This window comes from Mytilus trossulus, chromosome 13 (assembly GCF_036588685.1).
Source record: "Mytilus trossulus isolate FHL-02 chromosome 13, PNRI_Mtr1.1.1.hap1, whole genome shotgun sequence".
Taxonomy (NCBI): Eukaryota; Metazoa; Mollusca; class Bivalvia; order Mytilida; family Mytilidae; genus Mytilus; species Mytilus trossulus.
In genome coordinates, this window is record NC_086385.1 from 7,349,535 (window position 1) to 7,374,342 (window position 24,808).

At 33.8% G+C, this 24,808-nt stretch overlaps 1 protein-coding gene across 1 annotated transcript; it reads left to right on the forward strand.

Annotated features, from left to right (window-relative positions):
* Positions 1 to 9,625: 9,625 nt before the first annotated feature.
* LOC134695030 (uncharacterized) lies at positions 9,626 to 16,627 on the forward strand. The gene is made up of 2 exons (XM_063556167.1): positions 9,626 to 10,256; positions 16,157 to 16,627. The coding sequence occupies exons 1-2, from the start codon at positions 9,812 to 9,814 to the stop codon at positions 16,618 to 16,620; spliced, it is 909 nt and encodes a 302-aa protein (XP_063412237.1). The 5' UTR covers positions 9,626 to 9,811; the 3' UTR covers positions 16,621 to 16,627.
* Positions 16,628 to 24,808: the final 8,181 nt, after the last annotated feature.

The following is a 24,808-nucleotide window of genomic DNA, read 5'->3' on the forward strand; positions in this document are numbered from 1 at the left end:
AAACAATCATTTCATATATAACAATCAAGAACTTCAAATCGTAAATTCATACGTTTACCTTGGAATGTTGATGCACTTTAACGGGAAATTCTTACACACGCAAAAGCGACTATCACAACAAGGATCAAGAGCTCTCTCATCACTCTTAAAATGTTTAGATAATATTTACATTTCTATAAAGCAACAATGTCTTCTTTATGACAGTATGGTTGGATCGGTACTGAACTATTCTTCCGAAATATGGGGTTTTCACCGTGCCAACGACATAGAGATTATTCATAACCGTTTTTGTAGGTTTGTTTTAAAATTAGGTAAACGTGCTCCTATTAGTTTTCTTTGTGGCGAACTTGGTCATCTACCTATGTATGTTTTGAGAAAAAAAATAATCTTAAAATATTGGTTACGTATTGTTACATATAAACCAGCTTTTGTATATATGATGTATATAAAATTTTATATGACGATGCAAATCATGGTAAAATTAATTGGGCATCTAATGTGCGTGATTTTTTTTTTTAGTCTTGGAATGAATCATATTTGGATTGATCAGAATACTATTGATATATCGTTTGATGTTATAAAGACACGCATTAAAGACCAATATCTACAAAAATGGTCAGCAGATATATGTGACTGAGAAATTAAGTGTGTATAGTAGCATAAAGTTTGATTTTTGTCTTGAAAATTATTTTGGCTACATTAATAGTAGTAACATTCTTACAAAACTACGAAGTAGTACATTGAAACTTAATGTTGAAGTTGGTCGCTTCTCTGATATACCAAGAGAAATGCGTCTTTGTGTATGTTGTAATATGCAATGTGTTGAGAACGAATTTCATTTTGTATTGGTATGTCCAGCATATAGGGCAATTAGAATATTGTTTTTGCCGCGCTATTATTGTTCATGGCCTACTATTTTTAAACTATCTTGTTTGTTGAAAGCTAATTCTAGATCTCTAACAATTAAGCTCTGTAACTATTTAAAGAGTGCATGGAAAGCTAGATCTGATATTATTGGTTAGCTACATTATGTATGTTATTATTGTATTGTTCTCTTATCTGTTACCAGTCTTTTGTCACAGTATGTATATATTATGTATTGCCACAGCATGTTCTATATGCTTTTGCAAATAAAATTCATTCATTCATTCATTTAGCATTTTGTAAAATGTAACAGTCGGATTTTCTATTTCCTTTTCTATTTCCTATAAATCTCCTCTTTCCTTCTCTCTCTCATATCTATGTTCTTGTTTTGGATAACCAGAGAGCTGTAGATACGTATACAATGTAGTGGTTTCATTTTTATCATTTTTATACGCCCGTCTAAAAGACGGGCCGTATTATGGTATACCGTTGTCCGTCTGTTAGTCCGTCTGTCTGTCCGTCCGTCCGTCTGTCAGTCCGTTCGTCTGTCTGTCCGTCCGTCCGTCTGTCTGTCCGTCCGTCGTCCACACTTCGGACAATAACTCAAAAAACACTTTCACCAATGTCCATGAAACTTTAGCGAATTGTTCATATCTATTGATGTAAGCTCCCTTTCAATCTTTATAAATTTCAGATTTTATGTTTTGGATTTATGGGGCTTTATTCATAAAAAAGGGGGATTTTCAACACTTCGGACAATAACTCAAAAAGGCTTTCACCAATGTCCATGAAACTTTGGTGAATTGTTTATATCTATTGATGTGAGCTCCCTTTCAATCTTTATAAATTTCAGATTTTATGTTTTGGATTTATGGGGCTTTATTCATAAAAAAGGGGGATTTTCAACACTTCGGACAATAACTCAAAAAGGCTTTCACCAATGTCCATGAAACTTTGGTGAATTGTTTATATCTATTGATGTAAGCTCCCTTTCAATTTTTATAGATTTCAGATTTTAAGTTTTGGATTTATGGGGCTTTATTCATAAAAAAGGGGGATTTTCAACACTTCGGACAATAACTCAAAAAGGCTTTCACCAATGTCCATGAAACTTTGGTGAATTGTTTATATCTATTGATGTAAGCTCCCTTTCAATTTTTATAAATTTCAGATTTTAAATTTCCGTGTTATGAATTTTTATGCTTAAAAAAGGGGAGATTTTCAAATTTTTGGACAATAACTAACACTTTCACAAAATTTTATGGAACTTTGATAAATTGTTTATATCTATTGACATAAGCTCCCTTTCCATTTTTATTAATTTTAGATTTTACGTTTTCTTAAGTAATAAGATTTAATCATTAAGCATTAAATCAATTTAATAAATTAAGATTATCGTCTGCTAAAACTTGAGTTATCTTTTCTTTAATTTTGAAGGACTTGAGCGTCTTTTATTTACCTACTAATTTCATAAGCGGTTTTCCCGCTTTTATTTGGTATAAAATTGCATGCTTTTCGTGAATTGTTCATTGCGTGATTTGAACCGAAGGAACACAAAATGACAGGATTCAGACATAAGATAAGTACATATGTTTTAGTGTTAGATATATTTATTGCAGTTGAATTTTCCGAATGATTTTATTTCTGTAATGTGTGACGAATAATTTTATTTTATTGAAAGTTGTTCTTGCAATAGTTTGGTTCTAATTCAAATTATCGCGTACTTGGATAGCTTTTATACGGAGTAGACTATTATTTAATAGTTACATTTGTGCACACATATATTAATCAGTGAATAGCATTAAAATTAAAATGCTTTAATACAGGTGATATATTTGTATTCTTTGTAATGTATGAGCGATATTCTTTAAACAGGTAATTACATGTTGTAGTGTAAGCCGTATTAACATTTACATGTCCGCTAATGTTTAATTTGATACACGTTCATTTTTTATAAGTTATTAATTTGCGGATAATTAATTAAGCTTGGTTATTTAACTTGCCGTTTATAACGACGTTTTATTTGGTTAAAAAGAACATTATACTTGTTTTAATTGTGTTTACTTGCCAACTTCAGTTGTTTTGATTGTAATGTATGAACGATATTCTTTAAACAGGTAATTACATGTTTGTAGTGTAAGCCGTATTAACATTTACATGTCCGCTAATGTTTTATTTGATACACGTGCATTTTTATAAGTTAATTGTATTTACTTACCAACTTCAGTTGTTTAATGCATTCAAATGTATTAAGTTTATTGAAGACAACGTAGTGGGTTATATGTGGTATTTAATGTATCTAAATTGAATGATTGAATAAGAACCTGAATTTATATTTTGAAATATGATTAGGGCTTTTAATACTTGATGTATGTATCTAATCTGTTTTTATAATTATAATAGTTAATAACAATGCCAAGGGGTAGAGGCAGGCGTCGTCGGCAGGACCCGGTTGGAGGCGGTCGAGAACTTTGTCATAGAAGGGCTCCTAGGGAACAACAGCAACCACCAGTTAGGAATGAGAGAAGGCGTCCCCAAGTTGAGGTTGATGAAGATGCCCCTGTAGTTAGAAGACGGAGAGTTGATGAACCTCAATTGCAACCAGATGTAGAATTGCAAGAGAATGAACTTCCATTAGCTGACTTAGGTGAGGTTAATGAAGTTTTTGATGAACCTCTAATGATGCCTGGTTTTAATGAGGTTGATATTTTTATAAGTCAAAAGCTTAAGGATAAAATTTGGAATTTTGAATATGTTGATTTGTCTCTTATGCATCGCAACAATTTCAACAGTCAAACAAATGAAAACACCATTGGCATTAATGAAGGCCTGCTGGTAATACAAAACAAAGTTAAGAATAACCATACTGTTACTTCTGTTGAAAATTGGACTGATTGCTTTATTGCTTATGCCCAGGTCCTTATTGAAAGGCATCCTGGAAAAGCAAGTGAACTTTTCTCATATATGTCCATAATAAGGGGTGCAGCGGCTGATTACCCTGTTGCAAAATGGTATTCTTATGACCAGCAATTTCGTTTGAGAGTATCAAGGGATCATACAAAAAAATGGTCATCCATAGATGGGTTTTTATGGTTGCGTATTTTGAATAACAATACTCAAAAACAACAGCAGGCTAATGTTGGTTATAAATGTTATGATTTTAATTTTAAAGGTTTTTGCAATAAACGCAATTGCCAATACAGACATGCATGTCTCAAATGTGGTTTTAATCACCCTGCTTTACGATGTCGTCGCTTTATGGACAATGAAGGTAATACTGGTCCATCTAGGTTTAAGAGAAATAACTTTACACCTTTGGTAAACAACTCTGATAATAGACAAAACTCAAAAGGTGGTTTTAACAAGAGATAATTTATAATTTTTCAGAACTACATCCAGACCAGTTTAATATTTGGGCCCTAGGAAAATCTCCGGTTAATGTAAATGAACTCTCTAAGCTTCCGGAAGTATATCATGATAAGCAAAGCTCTGTTGAACTTTTGAATGGATTTAAATATGGTTTTAAAATTCATTACGAAGGTCCTAGACATTCATGTGAATATAGAAATTTGTTGTCTGTTTTAAAAAACCCTATTGAAGCTCAAATGAAGTTGAATAATGATATATCATTAGGTCGAATGGCAGGCCCATTCAAACATAAACCTATTTCAAATCTTCGGTGCTCTCCTATTGGTTTAGTTCCTAAGAAAACTGGTGGACTTAGATTGATAACTCATTTGTCTTACCCACCGAATGAAAGTATCAATGATTTTATTGATACTCAGTTTACCAAGGTCACTTATTCATCATTTGACAATGCAGTCAAAATTGTTAAACGAATGGGGAAATCGGCTTTAATGGCTAAAATGGATATAAAATCAGCATTTCCTTTACTTAAATGTTATCCTGGTGATTTTGATTTACTTGGCATCAAACTAAATGGTCTTTACTATATCCAAAAAACAATGCCCATGGGATGTTCTATTAGTTGTGCTACATTTGAAAAAATTTCAACCTTTTTACATTGGTCAGTTAAAAATAAAACGCATTCTGAAAATTTGGATCATTATCTTGATGATTTTATATTTGTCGGAGAAGCTCATAAAGATGACTGTCTTTTTCTTATGACTGCATTTTCAAATGTTTGTTCAAGCTTGGAAGTTCCTATAGCAAATGAAAAAACTGAAGGTCCTTGCACAAAACTGGAATATTTAGGTTTGTTAATTGATTCAGATGAGATGTTGGTTAGAATACCAGATGATAAAATTCTAAAACTTAAAGATCAGATAAATTGTGTATTGGAAAAAAGAAAAATTACTCTGAAAGAAATGCAGTCTTTAACAGGTTCGTTGGCTTTTTGTGCAAGGGCTCTTCCCTCTGGTAGAGCATTTTTGAGGCGCCTATATGGCTCTTTTAAAAATGTTAAAAAACCTCATCATTTTATAAGATTGACCAAAGGAATACGAGATGATTTGCAAATGTGGCAATATTTTCTTAAAGAATTTAATGGCTATTCATATATCCAAGATTTAGACTGGGTTTCAAATGCTGATTTACATTTGTATACAGACAGTGCAGGTGGTCATTCACTGGGTTGTGCAGCTTATTTAAATGGGTCATGGGCAATTTTACAATGGCCATATAATTGGAGCAAAGTTTTATTAAGTGACATTACTTATTTGGAAATTATACCAATTGCTTTGGCCATCTATTTATGGAAAGAAAGGTTTACAAATAAGAAGATAATTTTTCATTGTGATAATATGGCTGTTTGTTACAATTTTAAATTCAAAATCTTCCAAAAATGACAGGGTTATGTTTTTGTTGAGAAAAATAGTTTTGTGGACATTATTATTCAATTTTCAATTTAAAGCATTGCATATTTTTTCAAAAGACAATTTTATTGCTGATGCTTTATCTCGTGGGCAGATGAAGAAGTTCAGAGAAGTAACGAGCAATGCCGACCCGACGCCACAGACTATTCCACAAGAATTCTTAGATCTTTTGATGTAGAAGCTTCAAAATTGTTGAATCATTCAATTTCTCAAAGTACCAGAAATGTTTATGAAAATGCATTGCATTCGTTCAATATGTTCAGGGTGGAATATTCTATTCCCCTTATTTGGCCACCAAGTACCAGACAAATTATTCGTTATATTGGTTTTTTGTCACTTAAATCATTATTCATCATCTACAATTAGATCATATATATCTGGAATAAGTTACAAATTAAAAATTCAAGGGAATGAAGATTTAACGAAATCTTTTATTATTCAGAAACTTTTGGGTGGTTGTGATAGACTTTACAAGTGTAAAGATCTTCGGGAACCTTTGACTATTGATATTTTGATTAGATTAAATGTGGCTTTGAGACACGTGTGCTCTTCAAGATATGAAACAATATTGTTTCAAACAGCATTTAACTTAGCTTTTGCTGCATTTTTACGTGTGAGTGAATTTGCCATTACAACGAATGTTATGCTAGAGCATGTTTTACATAGGCGGGATGTTTATATTGACCATGTAAAAAATCAGCTGTTTGTTACGATAAAATTTTCGAAAACTGATCAAAATGGGAGATCCACTACTTTAGTTGTGGAAAAAAATGAATCAAATGAGATTTGTCCTCTACAAAGTTTGAAAGCTTTTTTGCAAATTAGACCTAGAAATGATGGTCCTCTTTTTTGCCATATAAATGGGAAATCATTGACAAGATTTCAGCATTTCAGTTTCAGACTATTTTAAACAAAGGACTCAAGTTTTTGAGTTTAAACACATCTAGATATAATACGCATTCGTTTAGAATAGGAGCAGCAACGTCAGCATTTATGTCTGGTAAAACTGAAAATCAGATTAAAACCATGGGTCGCTGGATGTCGTCATCATTTCAGCGCTACATTAGAATTCCTAATATTTAATTTGTTTCAGCAAAAAATGACATTTGGATCATTGGTTCATCTTTGGTAAAAAAGGCATCTGAACACACTCAAACTAGAGCAACTGGTATTGATCTGGGTCTGGAAAAACTTGGTTACAGTGTTGTGTGGATAGGTCATTCAGGAATGTTATGGCATATGGTTCCTTCAATTATAACTGCATTGTTGAATTGGAGATCGCAACCTTCAATAATTATTATTCATTGCGGTGGTAATGATTTATGTAACATTCAAAATGGTAAACTTTTATACAATATTAAGGACACTTTACGTCAGTTAATGTCATCGTTACCAAACACAACTGTTATTTGGTCATACATTTTGCCAAGACGAATTTGGAGGAATGCCATGAATAAAAAGGCAATAGAACGATCTAGAGCCCGTGTAAATAGGGGTGTTAGATCTTACCTACACAAAGTTGGGGGCAAGGCTATTAAATATACTGATTTTGATGATATCCATCCAACTCTTTTCGCTGATGATGGCGTACATCTGTCATATATTGGCAATGACATTTTTATTAATGCTATTCAGTCAGCATTAGAGTTGTTCATTAAATATCCAAACAGATTTTTATATCCAAATGAACTTTAAAGTGTTCTAATTTGTAAGCCATCGTGCATGGACTCATGATGTTGTATGTCAGTTGAATAATTTATTCAGTTGTTAAACGCATGTATCAAGTTGAAAGCTCTGTTGAAGATACAACAGTTTTGTTGTTAGTTGTAAATACATAGTTGAATAATTTTGGTTGTTGTGAAAGTTGTTTATTCTGTTGTATAGTAAAGTTGATTACTTCTGTGAACTGTTGTTATTATAGTTGTTATACTTCGTTGAAATGTTGTTTAGTATAGTTGAGATACTTCGTTGAACTGTTGTATAGTTTATTTGATATACTTCGTTGAACTGTTGTATAGTAAAGTTGATATACTTCGTTGAACTAATGTTTAGTTGTGAACTTTGTTTGAATTGATATGTTTGTTCAAAACCTAGAATTTTTCATTTGTTTTGTGCGTTAAAATTAATTTTTTGTCATGGATTGATAAATTTTGTTGGCGATGCTTACAAACAAGTTTATTAGCATTTGGCTGAATTTATTACAGTTGGCGTCTGGTAGCCCAGTTGCCATTTGGAGAAAACATATGATGGTTGCCCTTCAATGTTTTTATCTTGGACATTAATGAGACATTGTCGATGAATGCAAATTCATAGGCCGGTTGATGAATAGTTGAACTGTCCTAATAAATCCATGACAAAAAATTGCCAAAAATTCAAACTTACTATTTGTTGTTTTTTATTATGATTATTATTTAGTTTGTCTTACAATTTATCTTTATTTGTATAACGAAGGTAATCTGGAGTCATTGGAAATATTACGAGTGATTTCAATGGATTTGGGTTATCTTTTATTTGGTATATCGAATTCCTAAATCTATATCTGTTGGTTTCTTTCGAATATTTAATAATAAGATTTAATCATTAAGCATTAAATCAATTTAATAAATTAAGATTATCGTCTGCTAAAACTTGAGTTATCTTTTCTTTAATTTTGAAGGACTTGAGCGTCTTTTATTTACCTACTAATTTCATAAGCGGTTTTCCCGCTTTTATTTGGTATAAAATTGCATGCTTTTCGTGAATTGTTCATTGCGTGATTTGAACCGAAGGAACACAAAACCCACCCTATCCCACCCTTGAGAATATTTTCTGCTCTCTGTTGTATATTTTCAGATATTGTTAAAGAAGCGTCATGGATTGGACAGAATATGAACTGAATATATTGATGTACTGAATGGCTGAATTTATTACAGTTGGCGTCTGGTAGCCCAGTTGCCATTTGGAGAAAACATATGATGGTTGCCCTTCAATGTTTTTATCTTGGACATTAATGAGACATTGTCGATGAATGCAAATTCATAGGCCGGTTGATGAATAGTTGAACTGTCCTAATAAATCCATGACAAAAAATTGCCAAAAATTCAAACTTACTATTTGTTGTTTTTTATTATGATTATTATTTAGTTTGTCTTACAATTTATCTTTATTTGTATAACGAAGGTAAGTCATTGGAAATATTACGAGTGATTTCAATGGATTTGGGTTATCTTTTATTTGGTATATCGAATTCCTAAATCTATATCTGTTGGTTTCTTTCGAATATTTAATAATGAATTTTTATACTTAAAAAAGGGAAATTTTATGAAACTTTGGTGAATATATAAATGTAACATCCCTTTTGATTTGTATATATATTTCTAGTTGATCATATAAATTCATTTAAAGCATAAAAGACAAGTTAAAAGAGCAACGGGCATATCATGCGCTGAAGCGCAGCCCTTTATTATTTCATGGTTTTAATCATGTCAAATTATTTAGTATTTATTATTTTGTTCAATATATCAGTCGGATTGTCTATTTCCTTCTCTATTTCATACATATTTTCTCTTTCCTTCTCACTCTCTCTAATATGTATTTTCTTATTTCGGATAACCAGAGAGCTCTAGATAGTGGTTCAATTTTTTTTTCTTTATTTCATGGTTTTAATTATGTCAAATTATTTGGTATTTTGTTCAATATATCAGTCATATTGTCTATTTCCTTCTCTTTTTCACATATGTTTCAGATAACCAGATAATTCTTGATTGTAGTTCTTGTTTTATTTTTCTATTTTATGGTTATCATAGTTATATATATCAAATTATGTAGCATTTTGTATAATTATATATCAGTCGCATTTTCTATTCATTCTCTGTTTCATATATATTTTCTCTTCCCTTCTCTCTCATATCTATTTTCTTGTTTCAGATGACCAGAGACCTCTTGATGGCACTTCCAGTCCTGTACGCATATCTAACAACAATGCTTTGTTAAGGGACAAAGCATATGCACCAAAGGACACTACTTTAACCAATCATGTTCATAAAGAAAGAACAAAAAATCAAACTTCGTTTAGATGTCCGGAGGAAAATTCGGATAACTGGAATTTTAATTGTAAAGTGCCATGCGCAAATATGCCGGAAAAAACAAATTTGTCCGAGCATGCGCAACCTCGTATCAATTGCCAGACGATGCAGCCTGTTATGGAACTTGAAAATGTGACGGGAATGGAACCAGTTCAGGTTTTTTCAGAAAATTCCGAATGCCTCCAGACATTTGTAAAGGAAAATTGTCATGATAAAGAACTGGTCCCCAACTTAGTTCACTACATTTGGTTTTCTAAACGAGAAATGAATTTTTATCAATTTCTTAGCTTTCTTAGTGCAAGTAGATTTTTAGATCCGTGTCTTATTTTGGTACATGGAGACCATCTTCCATTCGGAACATACTGGAAATATCTATTGAAATTGGTGCCAAATATAATGCATGTTCAAAAAAGTCCACCAGAAGATATATTCGGAAAACCCTTTGGTTATATTGAACATAAAGCTGATATCGCCAGAATACAGGCTTTACAGAGTGAGTAGATGATCGCAGATACATATTTGCTTCATACCGGTCGCACATAAATATGTGCCTCACACTGATCGCAGACACATATTAGTCTCACACTGATCGCAGATACCTTCCCGTTTCATACCAATCACACATACTTATTTGCCTCACACCAATCACACATACATGTACCTATTTGTCTCACACCGATCGCACATACCTATTTGCCCTCACACCGATCGCACATACCTATTTGCTCATACCGATTGCACATATCTATTTGTCTCACTCCGATCGCACATACCCATTTGCCTCAAACCGATTGCACATACCTATTTGTCTCAAACCGATCACACATACCTATTTGCCTCACACCGACCGCACATACCTATTTGTCTTACATCGATCGCACATACCGATTTGCCTCATACCGATTGCACATACATATTTGCCCTCACACCTATCACACATACCTATTTGCCTCACACCGACCGCACATACCTATTTGCCCTCACACCGATCGCACATACATATTGCCCTCACACCGATCGCACATACATATTGCCCTCACACCGATCGCACATACATAGTTGCCTTCATACTGATTGCACCTACCGATTTCTCTCACAACGATCGCACATACCTATTTGTCTCACACCGATCACACATACCTATTTGCCTCACACCGACCGCAGATAAATATTTGCCCTCCCACCGATCTCACATATATAGTTGCCCTCGTACCGATTGTACCTACATATTTCTCTCACACTGATCGCACATACCTATTTGCCTCACACCGATCGCACATACCTATTTGCCCTAACACCGATCACACATAACTATTTGCCTCACACCGATCTCAACCTATTTGCCTCACACCGATCACACAAACCTATTTGCCCTCACACCGATCACACATACCTATTTGCCTCACACCGATCACACATACATATGTGCCCTCACACCGATCGCACATACATATTTGCCTCACACCGATAGCACATACCTATTTGCCTCACACCGATCACACATACATATTTCGCCTCACACCGATAACACATACCTATCTGCCCTCACAGCGATCGCACATACCTGTTTGCCTCACACCAGTCACACATACCTATTTGCCTTCACACCGATTACACATACCTATTTGCCCTCACACCGATCACACATACCTATTTGCCTCACACCGATCTCACATACCTATTTTCCTCGCACCGATCACAAAAACCTATTTGCCCTCACACCGATCCTACATACCTATTTGCCTCACACCGACAGCACTTACCTTTATGCCCTCACACCGATCGCACATACCTATTTGCCCTCACACCGATCGCACATACATAGTTGCCTTCATACTGATTGCACCTACCGATTTCTCTCACAACGATTGCACATACCTATTTGTCTCACACCGATCACACATACCTATTTGCCTCACACCGACCGCAGACACATATTTGCCATCCAACCTATCTCACAAATATAGTTGCCCTCACACCGATTGTACCTACCTATTTCTTTCACACCGATAGCACATACCTATTTGCCCTCACACCGATCACACATACCTATCTGCCTCACACCGATCTCACATACCTATTTGCCTCACACCGATGACACAAACCTAGTTGCCATCACACCGATCACACATACCTATTTGCCTCACACCTATCACACATACCTAGTTGCCCTCACACCGATCGCACATACCTATTTGCCTCACACCGATCGCACATACATAGTTGCCTTCACACCGATCTCACATACATAGTTGCCCTCACACCGATCACACATACCTATTTGCCCTCACACCGATCACACATACCTATTTGCCTGACACCGATCACACATACCTATGTGCCCTCACACCGATCGCACATACCTATTTGCCTCACAGCGATCGCACATACCTATTTGCGTCACACCGATAACACATACCTATTTGCCCTCACACCGATCCTACATACCTATTTGCCTCACACCGACCGCACATACCTTTATGCCCTCACACCGATCGCACATACCTATTTGCCCTCACACCGATCACACACACCTATTTGCCTCACACCGACTGCAGATACATATTTGCCCTCACACCGATCTCACATACATAGTTGCCCTCACACCGATCACACATACCTATTTGCCCTCACACCGATCACACATACCTATTTGCCTGACACCGATCACACATACCTATGTGCCCTCACACCGATCGCACATACCTATTTGCCTCACAGCGATCGCACATACCTATTTGCGTCACACCGATAACACATACCTATTTGCCCTCACACCGATCCTACATACCTATTTGCCTCACACCGACCGCACATACCTTTATGCCCTCACACCGATCGCACATACCTATTTGCCCTCACACCGATCGCACATACATAGTTGCCTTCATACTGATTGCACCTACCGATTTCTCTCAAAACGATTGCACATACCTATTTGTCTCACACCGATCACACATACCTATTTGCCTCACACCGACCGCAGATACATATTTGCCATCTAACCTATCTCACAAATATAGTTGCCCTCACACCGATTGTACCTACCTATTTCTTTCACACCGATAGCACATACCTATTTGCCCTCACACCGATCACACATACCTATTTGCCTCACACCGATCTCACATACCTATTTGCCTCACACCGATAACACAAACCTAGTTGCCATCACACCGATCACACATACCTATTTGCCTCACACCTATCACACATACCTAGTTGCCCTCACACCGATCGCACATACCTATTTGCCTCACACCGATCGTACATACATAGTTGCCTTCATACTGATTGCACCTACCTATTTCTCTCACAAAGATCGCACATACCTATTTGTCTCACACCGATCACACACACCTATTTGCCTCACACCGACTGCAGATACATATTTGCCCTCACACCGATCTCACATACATAGTTGCCCTCACACCGATCACACATACCTATTTGCCCTCACACCGATCGCACATACCTATTTGCCTCACACCGATCACACATACCTATGTGCCCTCACACCGATCGCACATACCTATTTGCCTCACACCGATCGCACATACCTATTTGCGTCACACCGATAACACATACCTATTTGCCTCTCACCGATAACACATACCTATCTACCCTCACAGCGATCGTTCATACATATTTGTCTCACACCGGTCACACATACCTATTTGCCTTCACACCGATTGCACATACCCCTTTGTCTCACACCGATCACATATTCCTTTTTGCCTCACACCGATCACACATACCTATTTGCACTCACACCGATCGCACATACCTATCTGCACTTACACTGATCGCACATACCTATTTGTCTCACACCGATTACACATAGATATAGGAAGATGTGGTGTGAGTGCCAATGAGACAACTCTCCATCCAAATAACAATTTAAAAAGTAAACCATTATAGGTTAAAGTACGACCTTCAACACGGAGCCTTGGCTCACACCGAACAACAAGTATAAAAATTACTAGTGTAAAACCATTCAAACGGGAAAACCAACGGTCTAATCTATATAAACAAAACGAGAAACGAGAAACGCGTATATATTACATAAACAAACGACAACTACTGTACATCAGATTCCTGACTTAGGACAGGTGCAAACATTTGCATCGGGATTAAACGTTTTAAAAGATCCAAACCTTCTCCCTTTTTCTGAAACAATAGCATAACATCACACATACCTACTTGTCTCACACATACCTACTTGTCTCACACCGATCACTCATGCCTATTTGCCTAACACCGATTATACACACCTATTTGTCTCACACTGATAGCACATACCTATTTGCAAAACACCTACCACACATACCTATTTGTCTCGCACCGATCACACATTCACATACATATTTGCCCTTCCAGCGATCAAACAGACCTATTTGCCTCACACCGATCACACAGGTATACCTATTTGTCTCACACCAATTGCACATACATATTTGTTTCACACCGATCACATATACCTTGCCATTTGCCCTTCCACCGATCAAACATACCTAGCTGTTTGCCCTCACACCGATCGCACATACCTATTTGCCTCACATTGATTCATTGTAGCACATACCGATTTGTCTCACACCAATCACACATACCTATTTGTCTCAGACTAATAACACATACATATTTGTCTCACATCGATCGCACATACCGATTTGTCCCACAACGATCACACATACCTATTTGTCTTACACCGATCACACACACCTATAGAAAGTTTTTGTCCTGTAAACCTAGTGGCAGGTAGAAAGAGTACACACATATTTGTCTCACAGCGATCACATTCACATACATATTTGCCCTTCCAGCGATCAAACAGACCTATTTGCCTCACACCGATCACACATACCTATTTGTCTCACCTGATCACACGTACCTCTTTGCCTCACACTGATCGCACATATATACCTATTTGTCTCACCTGATCACACGTACCTCTTTGCCTCACATCGATGACACATACTCATTTGCCCTCATCCAGATCGCGTATACCTATTTGCCTCACACCGATCACACATACATGTACATATTTGCCCTCACTCCGATCGCACATACTGTTTTCCTACAAACGATCACCGAACCTATTTGCATCACACCGATCATAAAAAAACGATACTAAAAGGCATGCGATAATAATCGGAACCTATGGCAAGGCGTTTTACTATTTATTCTTGATTCAAGATATCTCATAAACTTTATATAAGATATCTTATATAGTTTATAAGATATCGTATATAGTTTTTAAGATATCTTATATATTTTGTAAGATCTCTTATATAGTTTATAAAATATCTTAAATAGTTTATAAGATATCTCATATAGTTTATAAGATATCTTATATAGTTTATAAGATATCTCATATAGTCTATAATATATATTATATAGTTTATAAGATATCTCATATAATTTATCAGATATTTATATAATTGTCTTTATCACATATCTCATAAACTGTATAAGATATCCTATAAACTATATGATCTGCTTACCCTTCCGGAGCACCTGAGATCACCCTAGTTTTTGGTGGGGTTCGTGTTGTTTATTCTTTAGTTTTCTATGTTGTGTCATGTGTACTATTGTTTTTCTGTTTGTCTTTTTCATTTTTAGCCATGACGTTGTCAGTTTGTTTTGGATTTATGAGTTTGACTGTCCCTTTGGTATCTTTCGTCCCTCTTTTATAAACTATATTACGATATCTTATAAATTATATAAGATATCTTATATAAAATTGTTTATAAGATATCTTATATAAAATTGTTTATAAGATATCTTATATAAAATTGTTTATAAGATATCTTATATAAAATTGTTTATAAGATATCTCATATACTTTAGAAGATATCTTATAAAGTATATACATGTAAGATATCACATAAACTTTATGAGATATCTTATATAACCTTAAAGATATCTTATATAATATATGAGATATCTTATAAAAATGAAATTATATAAGATATCTTATAAAAATGAAATTATATAAGATATCTTATGCATTAAAGAAGATATCTTATATATTATAGGAGATATCTTGATTTTCAAATAAATAGTAAAACGGCTTGCCATATGAACCAGTTAATTTATATGTTGATAGTATGATAAAATCCTTACATTTACTGTTAATCCATATTTTCCAAAATGATGCTAAGCTGGCTGACTCTACGCATATGATAGAAAAAGTGATTGTTTTACTGATATATTTTACACCTCATTTTAATCGACTTTTTTCCGCTGAAACGACTTTTCAAACTATATCTGTGTGCAAATGACATCTTCTTGTATCACGTGACACCTATTTGTATCACGTGACACCTACTTGTATCACGTGACATCTACTTGTATCACGTGACACCTACTTGTATTATATCTCTATTGCAGGATTTGGAGGAATTTACATTGACACAGATGAGATTATACTTAGATCTCTGGATCCACTACGGAAGTATCCAGTTACTTTGAGTCGTGCAGTTGATTATAATCTCAGTAATGGTCTAATTCTTGCAGAGAGAAACGCAACTTTCCTAAACATTTGGTATTCCCAATACAAAACGTACGACAAAAGTCAATGGGGATATCATTCCACAATTGTGCCGTATCAGTTATCTAAAAGGTACCCGGATTTAATTCATGTTGAAAATAAAACGTTTGTAAGACCTAGTTGGCAACAGCTTCCGCTGCTGTTTGAAAAGAATTTTGATTGGTCGAAAAACTATGGTATACATTTATATATTCGATTTTATAAATTTACTCATGATTTTAACGATATCAAATATCTAAATACAACAATCGGATCAGTAGCCAGACATGTGCTGTATCGAAGTAAAGAACTCTGTGAAAAATAAAATAAATAAATATAATTGATGTTGCTATTGAGGATTTACTAGTATGACATATTGAAGGTATCACCTGTTTTGCTATCTATATCAAAGGGTAAATGTATGCTGGAACATTTTATATGGTTATCTTATGGTTGCAGGACATATCTTTATGTTGTACTAGCTGGAATATGAAGGTGTTTCATGAAGTCTTTTATATATTTACTCAAGTGTTGCCAGATTTTGTAATGTCAACCCTTCTGTTTGATTGTTCTTTGATAAGGCCTTTTTTCCATCATACTCGTTTTGTATCAATCTTTTATACTTTACAAAACTGACCATTTAAATTTGTCGAAACTGATGAGATTTTTTTTTGTAAATGCTTTAATTGCAATAATTGTATAGCGAAAACTTACTCTATTAATCACTTAAAATAATCAATGCAGTTAAAAGAGGTGTAAGACTTTAACACAACCAATACATAAAAATAAAATAAAATTTTGAACACATATAAAAGGAAACCGAACGGAAACAAATTATCGTAATTAAAACAATTACAACAACGGAAAGAACGAATGAAAAGTCATTGTCAATATAAAGTTAAATGAATCACTGAAAGCTAGTCTAAAGTATTGGGGTTTCAATTTTTTTCTTAAAAAGTTCAATTGAGTGTTCATGTCTTAGATGGCTAGGAAGATTGATTCAGAGGCTCGCAGAAGCTTTGTTGAAATTTCTTGGTACGTTTAACAAGTCTGACTGTCGTATTTTTTACTCGCTGTAATTTGGAATTGTTTAAACTAGCATTTACTCCCTATAACAGAGCGTTTTCCGTAGTCGTGACGTGACAAGCGAGAAGACTAAATTTTTGCAGACATTCTAAGTGATATATTGCCGAATTTGACCTATGTTCCTTTTTTAGAAGACACCACGACGTCATGACGACCTAATCCTACTTTTCCATGCTTACATGTAATGTCCTATCAAAATAAATACCAATCTTGTTTACCACAGATGGATTTCTATAACTTTTGTACCACCAAATGACAATTTTACAGACAATTCGAAAATTCCTTTACAAGAGTTTTTGGTGTAAAAAGTGTCCGTTCCGTTTTGTCTTGGTTCAGTTTCAGCTAACGCTATTTCTTTATCTTAGTCTTTTTATCAATAATTGTAAAGTTTGGGGGCTTCATGTTTTTGATTTTCCCATCAATGATCTTTGGATTATCTCTCTTTAAACATATGTTGATTATTATTTTTGACATTTTTTGTGTCCTTTTGTTTTGTTCATGCATCATTGTCAATATCATAAAATTTGATTGCATCTGTCGTGCAAGTGAGGTAAGCGCTATAAAACCAGTTTCAATCAACCATTTCGTTTTTGATGCGTTTTGTTTTTTGATTTTGCCATGTGATTATGGACTTTCCAAATTGATTTTCCTCTGAGTTCAGTATTTTTGTGATTTTACTTTTTTCTACATTTGAAAATGCATGTACCAAGTCAGGAATATGATAGTTCTTGTCCATTCCTTTTTGATGTGTTTTGTTATTTGATTTTGCCTTGTGAATATGAATTTTCCGACTAGATTTTCATTTAAGTTCAGTATATTTATAATTTCACTTTTTCATAATGCTATCAAATTCCCATTTAATCCAACCTTGGCATTGAATTCCTAGCACTAAACATTTGTGTGTTGTGTAAAACAGTGTAATGGTAAATAGTTCATTTTCTTAAAACAGTGCAATCATGGTAAATAGTTTATTTCCTTTAAAAAGGATCTGAACTACCGACTTGAAGAGATTTTGGTCCAAGTTCTTCTCCGAGAACTGTTTTCTTTCATCGTACAACGTGAGAAGTCTTAATTTTCTTTTATCATAGTTAGACCATTTAATATTAGTTTGAGGGTCTCAAGTTACCTTCATCAGTGAAATAACGTACAGTGAAAGCTGGCTAAACCGAATTCTGAAAAAAACGAACATATCCTATTGGACATTTAACTACAAACTTTAAGACTCATACACAACCTTCTATCATTTTTTTGTCAGCCCAGAAAAGGAAACTAAGAAATATCCACCTAGACCACAGACATGTCAGAGTCAACACCTATTAATTGCACCATTAGAAAAGTGAGAAGATCTGTTAAACACACAAAACTCCATGCTCCAAATACTAAGTAGACAGAATGATGAAAATATCAGCAATATTATAAATCTTACAAACAGCACACCTGATCTATTAGATAACGATGAGCGAGATCACCCAAGTATAATTAAATACATTATTAAGTACCCATCATCTGAAGAGGCAAAACAGCAAACAAATTCAATTGATAAGCCAGCTAGTGACATATTATCTCCACCAGCCCTAGCAGTTCTATCATCAGATGAAGAAAGAATCATGCCAACCTTTACTGGACATAGACAGATTGCCAAACAAACAACACAACCAACAACATATGGACCAATGAGATTTTGTCTTCAACCTTACAAGCCATTCAAGCTTTAGCCTGTTAAACTGTTGCACCTACAACACTTATTACAACACCATCCATACAACCATCATTATCAGAAATTGTTGTATCAACAGACATATCTTCAAGTACAGTTTATATTAGTCCGGTGCAGTCTTTAACTGGAGCATCATCATCAACATTACTTCTTGCAACTTTTTGAGAAACAACATATTTATTCAATTTTGAACTTATCAAACAGTAGATCTTTGCGTAAAAAAGACAATTACCCAAAGTTTTAGTGGTGCACTGTTAGAAGTTGTACGTCAAGCTTATTTCCTCTTGATAGATTGAACATGTTGAAGTGACTGTGATTTACAATTGAATGTAACGAATGTATATTTAAATAGGGAGATGTGTATAATATTACTATTTTTTGAAATTGTTGGTTTTTCAATGCAAGTAAATCTGATAATGTTAGCAATATGAACCAGATTGTTTTTGATAGAGTCTTAATTTATTTTGTTTGTCTAAACGTGATATAAATTATCAAATATATATGACTACAAATAAATTATTTTTAACTTATTCAGCTCTTTAAATTAGTGTTCTTAATGTTCACAAGAAATATCTGACTTAGCAATATTTGCTATGGACAAGACTGCAAAGCGTATACTCAGGATGTGAAAGTTTTTCGTTTTGTTGTTTGTTTATTTGTTTCGCATACATGTAATACTAGGCATAATAAGTAGATATTAGCAACTACAGCTTATCAAACCACATTCAACTATGCTTCGAACTCTTATGTTAACCACACACTTATAATTAGCCTTAAAAAGTTTGCATTATAAATTTAAACAAGATAGCCAGTAGATTAGTAGACCAGTAGACAAAACAAAGAATGGTTAATGCTTATGAACAGTAACAAACGATCCTGAATTGCATTGCCTTGACTTGGAACTTGGGACTAGGCTTATACAGAATGCTATGAGTCTACTTCAGTAGTGAATATATTATAATATTAAGTTTCGTATCAATTAGTCACAGGCATTTGGCTATTATTCTTATAAAATAATAATGTGTTGGTTTAAATCTCAAGATACTTGATGATTTACGAATTTTTGATATTTTTTTTCTGATAGTTGTCAGATTGCTGTCACAATGGTATATTCTTGTATAAGAGTGGAGGTAGTGTTGCTAAATCTTTGTTTTTCTATTTTGTGATTTGAGTATTGTTGTTTGTTTGTTTGCCTTTTCTTTTTTAGCCATGGCTTTGTCAGTTTATTTTCAAGTCCTTCATAGAAATACACACTTGTGCTTGATACTGACTAACTATATTCCATAAAATAAGAGGTATTAATTGACAGTATGTAAAGCATGTAATTCCAGAAGTTGCTGCAAATGTAAACAGCACATCAGTTGTCTTTGAGATTCTTTTAAGTATCATTAAAAACATTGTAGTCCGCCTTCATTTAGGATGACATAAGCTATAACTCTATGTATATGGTCAATATCTTCTTCACTGATCATTAATACTGAGTCCTTCCCCAAAGTCTACTATTCCATTGACAATTTCATCACGTTTGCTTGGCTTACTTACATTCTGAAGGTATTACTTCATAGAATACTACACATTCACTTTTAGGTTAAATCTAGAGCAGAAGTTGGTGTCTTCATAACATTGTCTATCAAGACTATCATATGAGTATCAGTCATATATGACTTAGTTGATTTACTGCTATGTTTGCTGTCATTATCCTGATTAAACTACAAATATGTTTAAATTCAATTAAAATACACTATTCACATTTTAGCTTACACATACATGTAATTGATAATTTGGTTGAGATAGGAGTATGTGTAACATAATATGGAACATCTTTGTCCATACACTTCAACAACGTCCACCATTTTTATGAAGAAAAAAAATACTTGTATCATCTTTTCACTTATTTTTTATGCATCCATCCTTATCTTCATAAGGTACGGCACACTGATGGTCAAATATTGCCCAAAAAAGTTCAGTGTATATTGACTTGTTGGTGTTAATCTGTCACTTGATTGAGTTAAGCCATTTCAATTGATATTTTATAGTGTGTCTTTATATGTTGTGATGTTTCACTATTGTTTGAGAAAAGGGAGAAGGTTGGTACCTATTTAGGGTTTTAAACCCACTGAATTTGTTTGTACATGTCCTAAGTCAGGAACCTGATATTCGGTTATTGTTGTTTGTTGATGTGTTTTAAAAGGCTTTCTCGTTTCTATTTTTTTTTATATAAATTAGACCGTTTGTTTTCCCGTAAGAATGTTTTACACGTCTAGTAATTTTTGGGGCCTTTTATATTTTGCCAAGACAATGCTCTGTGTGAAAGACCGTACTTTGACCTAAAATGGTTTACGTTTTGAAATTGAGATTTAGATGTAGCTTTGTGTCATGCTTGTCACTCATACCACATCTTCTTAATCTTTTATCTTATAAGAAAGTAAACATTTGTTAATAGAAATAAATATAAAAAAATATCTGATAAAAACAAAACATCAAATGAAAGATCGAGATGATGTTAGGGGTGAAACCCCCCTATTTTTGACAATCAAATCATTTGAATTTGGACATAAGATTGAAACCCCCTCTCTCTTTATTCTAGGTTGGGACCCAAATTCCTTTTTCAAAGACTTGACTCGCCCCTGAATACAACACGTCCAGACATATTATTACAATCACTTATGAAGTCACGATGTTTCATTTCTGATTTCACATTTTTCATATATTTAAACTGTAAATTTTGAGACACATTTGAAAGTAATTTCCGGATAATAACTTTAGTACTGTATAAGTTAATTGAAATGAATAAAATTTGAACATAAGGTTCATAACAAGAAAGGTTGGTAATGATTTTGGGGGTTATGGCTCCAATAGTTTAGGAATAAGGGGCAAAACACTGTCCTAAATATTAAGCAGTTTTCTTGGTTTTTGCAAAATAACTTTAGTTATTAATAAATAGAAATACTATTATACGAAATTAAATCACAAGGTTTATGACCAAAAAAGGAAGGTTGGGATTGATTTTGAGAGTTTTGGTCCCAACAGTTTAGGAATTAGGGGCAAACAATTATTTAGAAAAATAGTTTTATTGTTTTTTGTTTTATTTAAATTTCTAATATCTTTTTATTATAGAAATTTCTTGTAATTATTCCTTCAGTTGATACCAACGTTATCAAAAACGTTTTACTTTTTGATAAAGTAAGAGAAATCAGTGGGATTGCTTTTGTTTAAACTTAAAATGTACAATTTCAAATGTACCCATATATGTTCTTTTGGATCGGACTAAATTCTTTGGCTCTCACTATATTTAAGGTTTTTTTTTTTATCTTGATCTCAGTTAAAGATTTGTGGCCTTCAATTCAAGATTCATAGAGCTCTATATTAGAGTGTGTTTTCTGTCTGGAACACCAATTGAAACCGTAGATATTAAAGTTTCAAACAATTCACCAACCTGTTTTTGCGAGTTCAGATAACTGTTTCGGAAGTTATGAAACATACGAATTTAAAAGTGCATTTGGAATGCTTGTACTAAGCCAGGACTTGAACAGTGAATTTGGTGAGGAATAATAATATATATCAACCTGTATAAGATTACCTTTACGGTTAAAACAGTTGTTTCTTATTCCAATAAAGTTTTAAAAAAACACCGCGGTATTATTGTAAAGCAATCAAATTTCCCTAGCGATTTATTTAAACAAATTTCAAGTTTATACAAATCGTCACGTGTAAGTATAACATTGATTTCTTCCTAGTGCGCATCAATACTGGTTTAAAATGTAAGCTATAAACAATATTCAAGTGCTTACACCTTCCTTCCCCCCCCCTTTTTTTATATCTGTTATTTCAAAACATGGAGTGACTCATATTGTTTGCCTAATGTTTCTACTTCATATTCAGTGACCTTGTATGGCTTATATCTACCATAATAAACATGATAGAAACAAAACATATTTCACAAAATAAGGAAGTTTTTAACTTTCAAGTTCGAGTTTTAGTAAATAGAAATTCAAAACTGATTTAATTCGCAATTTCCGGGTTTTAATTGAGAGGACACAGGAAGGATATAGAACATAAAATACAGAAAGGCACCATAATATATTGTCTGACATGTTATAAATGACATTAAACATTAAATATGAACCATCTACAGTTTATATGTTGGATGCTTTACGGACTTACATGTATGTATTGTGTGTGCGTGTGTGTGTGTGTGTGTTTATATGTATGTGTGTTGGTTTATGATAAAACAATTATAAAAAAAGTGTTGTTTTACATAAACCAAATATAAATCACAATCATTTAGCATATGTATTAACTTATTTTTCTCCAATATCTAATATCTAAATTAATGCACATTTTCTAACAACCGATTAGTAGAGCTGCACGCATTTCTCCAGCATGTATGAATAATATAAAGTTTTCTATCACCAAAACACAGAAAGTAGGGTGACTGTATTACGTTTGATTTTAGGAAGTCCTTATGGCGGGGTTTATCATCAAGATAGTAAAAAGGATTTTCTGTTTTTATCTAGTCTACAAATGGATACTTTACAATCATTACGTTATATTAAATCATAATTAGACATTTATTCAATAGATGGGGGCATTATGTGAAGAATGGAACATATTGAGCTTTCATGAAGTTTTTCTATCCACTAGCGATGCAAGCCTGTTTTGAAATATATACTTTCCTACTAGCATGAATGGTGAGAAAAGTAACTTTTCTTTCAGCTTCAATTTCGTTCTTAATTGTCAGAATCTTTTAGCTATAAAGTGTATGCCCATCCAATAACTCACATGTATGATCATAATAGCTTTAACACATATGACGTATACGATCAATATAATTTTTGTTCAATAGATTTTTTACTAGAACATGCTTGCATAATTGTTTTCGTGTTTTTTTAAAATTGTGTAGAATTTACCATTGATATTAAAAGAAATTTCAAAGTGTACACGAATCGACGGAAGACAAACTCTACTGTTTCATTTTCCGACAGGAGACCAATTCTATTGCTTGCTTTTGAAATTTTAACTCGTTACAGTTATCAAAATTAATATTTCAATAGTTTTTGTAAAAGAAGTATTAGTTTTCGATTGACCTAGTTAGATTATTTAAGAATGTGATAGTTCCATCATGATCACTGTACGTACTATCCTTTTGTATAAGAAGTATTAGTTTTCGATTGACCCAGTAAGATTATTTAAGAATATGATATTTCTATCTTAATCACTGTACGTACTATCTGTTTGTATAACATTAAAATCAAAGACATTTATACATGAATATGATACTAAAATACGATCTAACATGAACAGGCATGCGGACCGAAATCCGGTTCGTTTTTTACAGGTTTTAGGCTTCCAGGTATTTCATGTTCAATTTTTCATGGTAATATGCTTACAAAGCACAAACGATGCCGACGTACATTCATCTCATAAGCTAAGAAAACCACAAAAAGACTTATTTAGCGATATAGGTACGATGCATTTGTCAGTTCATTGAGATGGCATATTTTAGCTTTAGGAAGTACACCACTAATTCATGGTCCCATTGCGTTCTATGTTAAATTCCTCCGTTTCAAGCAGGCACACCTCTTTTATTTTAAGTTCAAATAAAGTGGCAATCACTGCATGTCAAAGCAACACCTTCTGGTGTCCTGTACTGAAAAAATCAACATACCTTACATTGCATATAAGAAAGAACTGGTTCCCAGAACTTCGG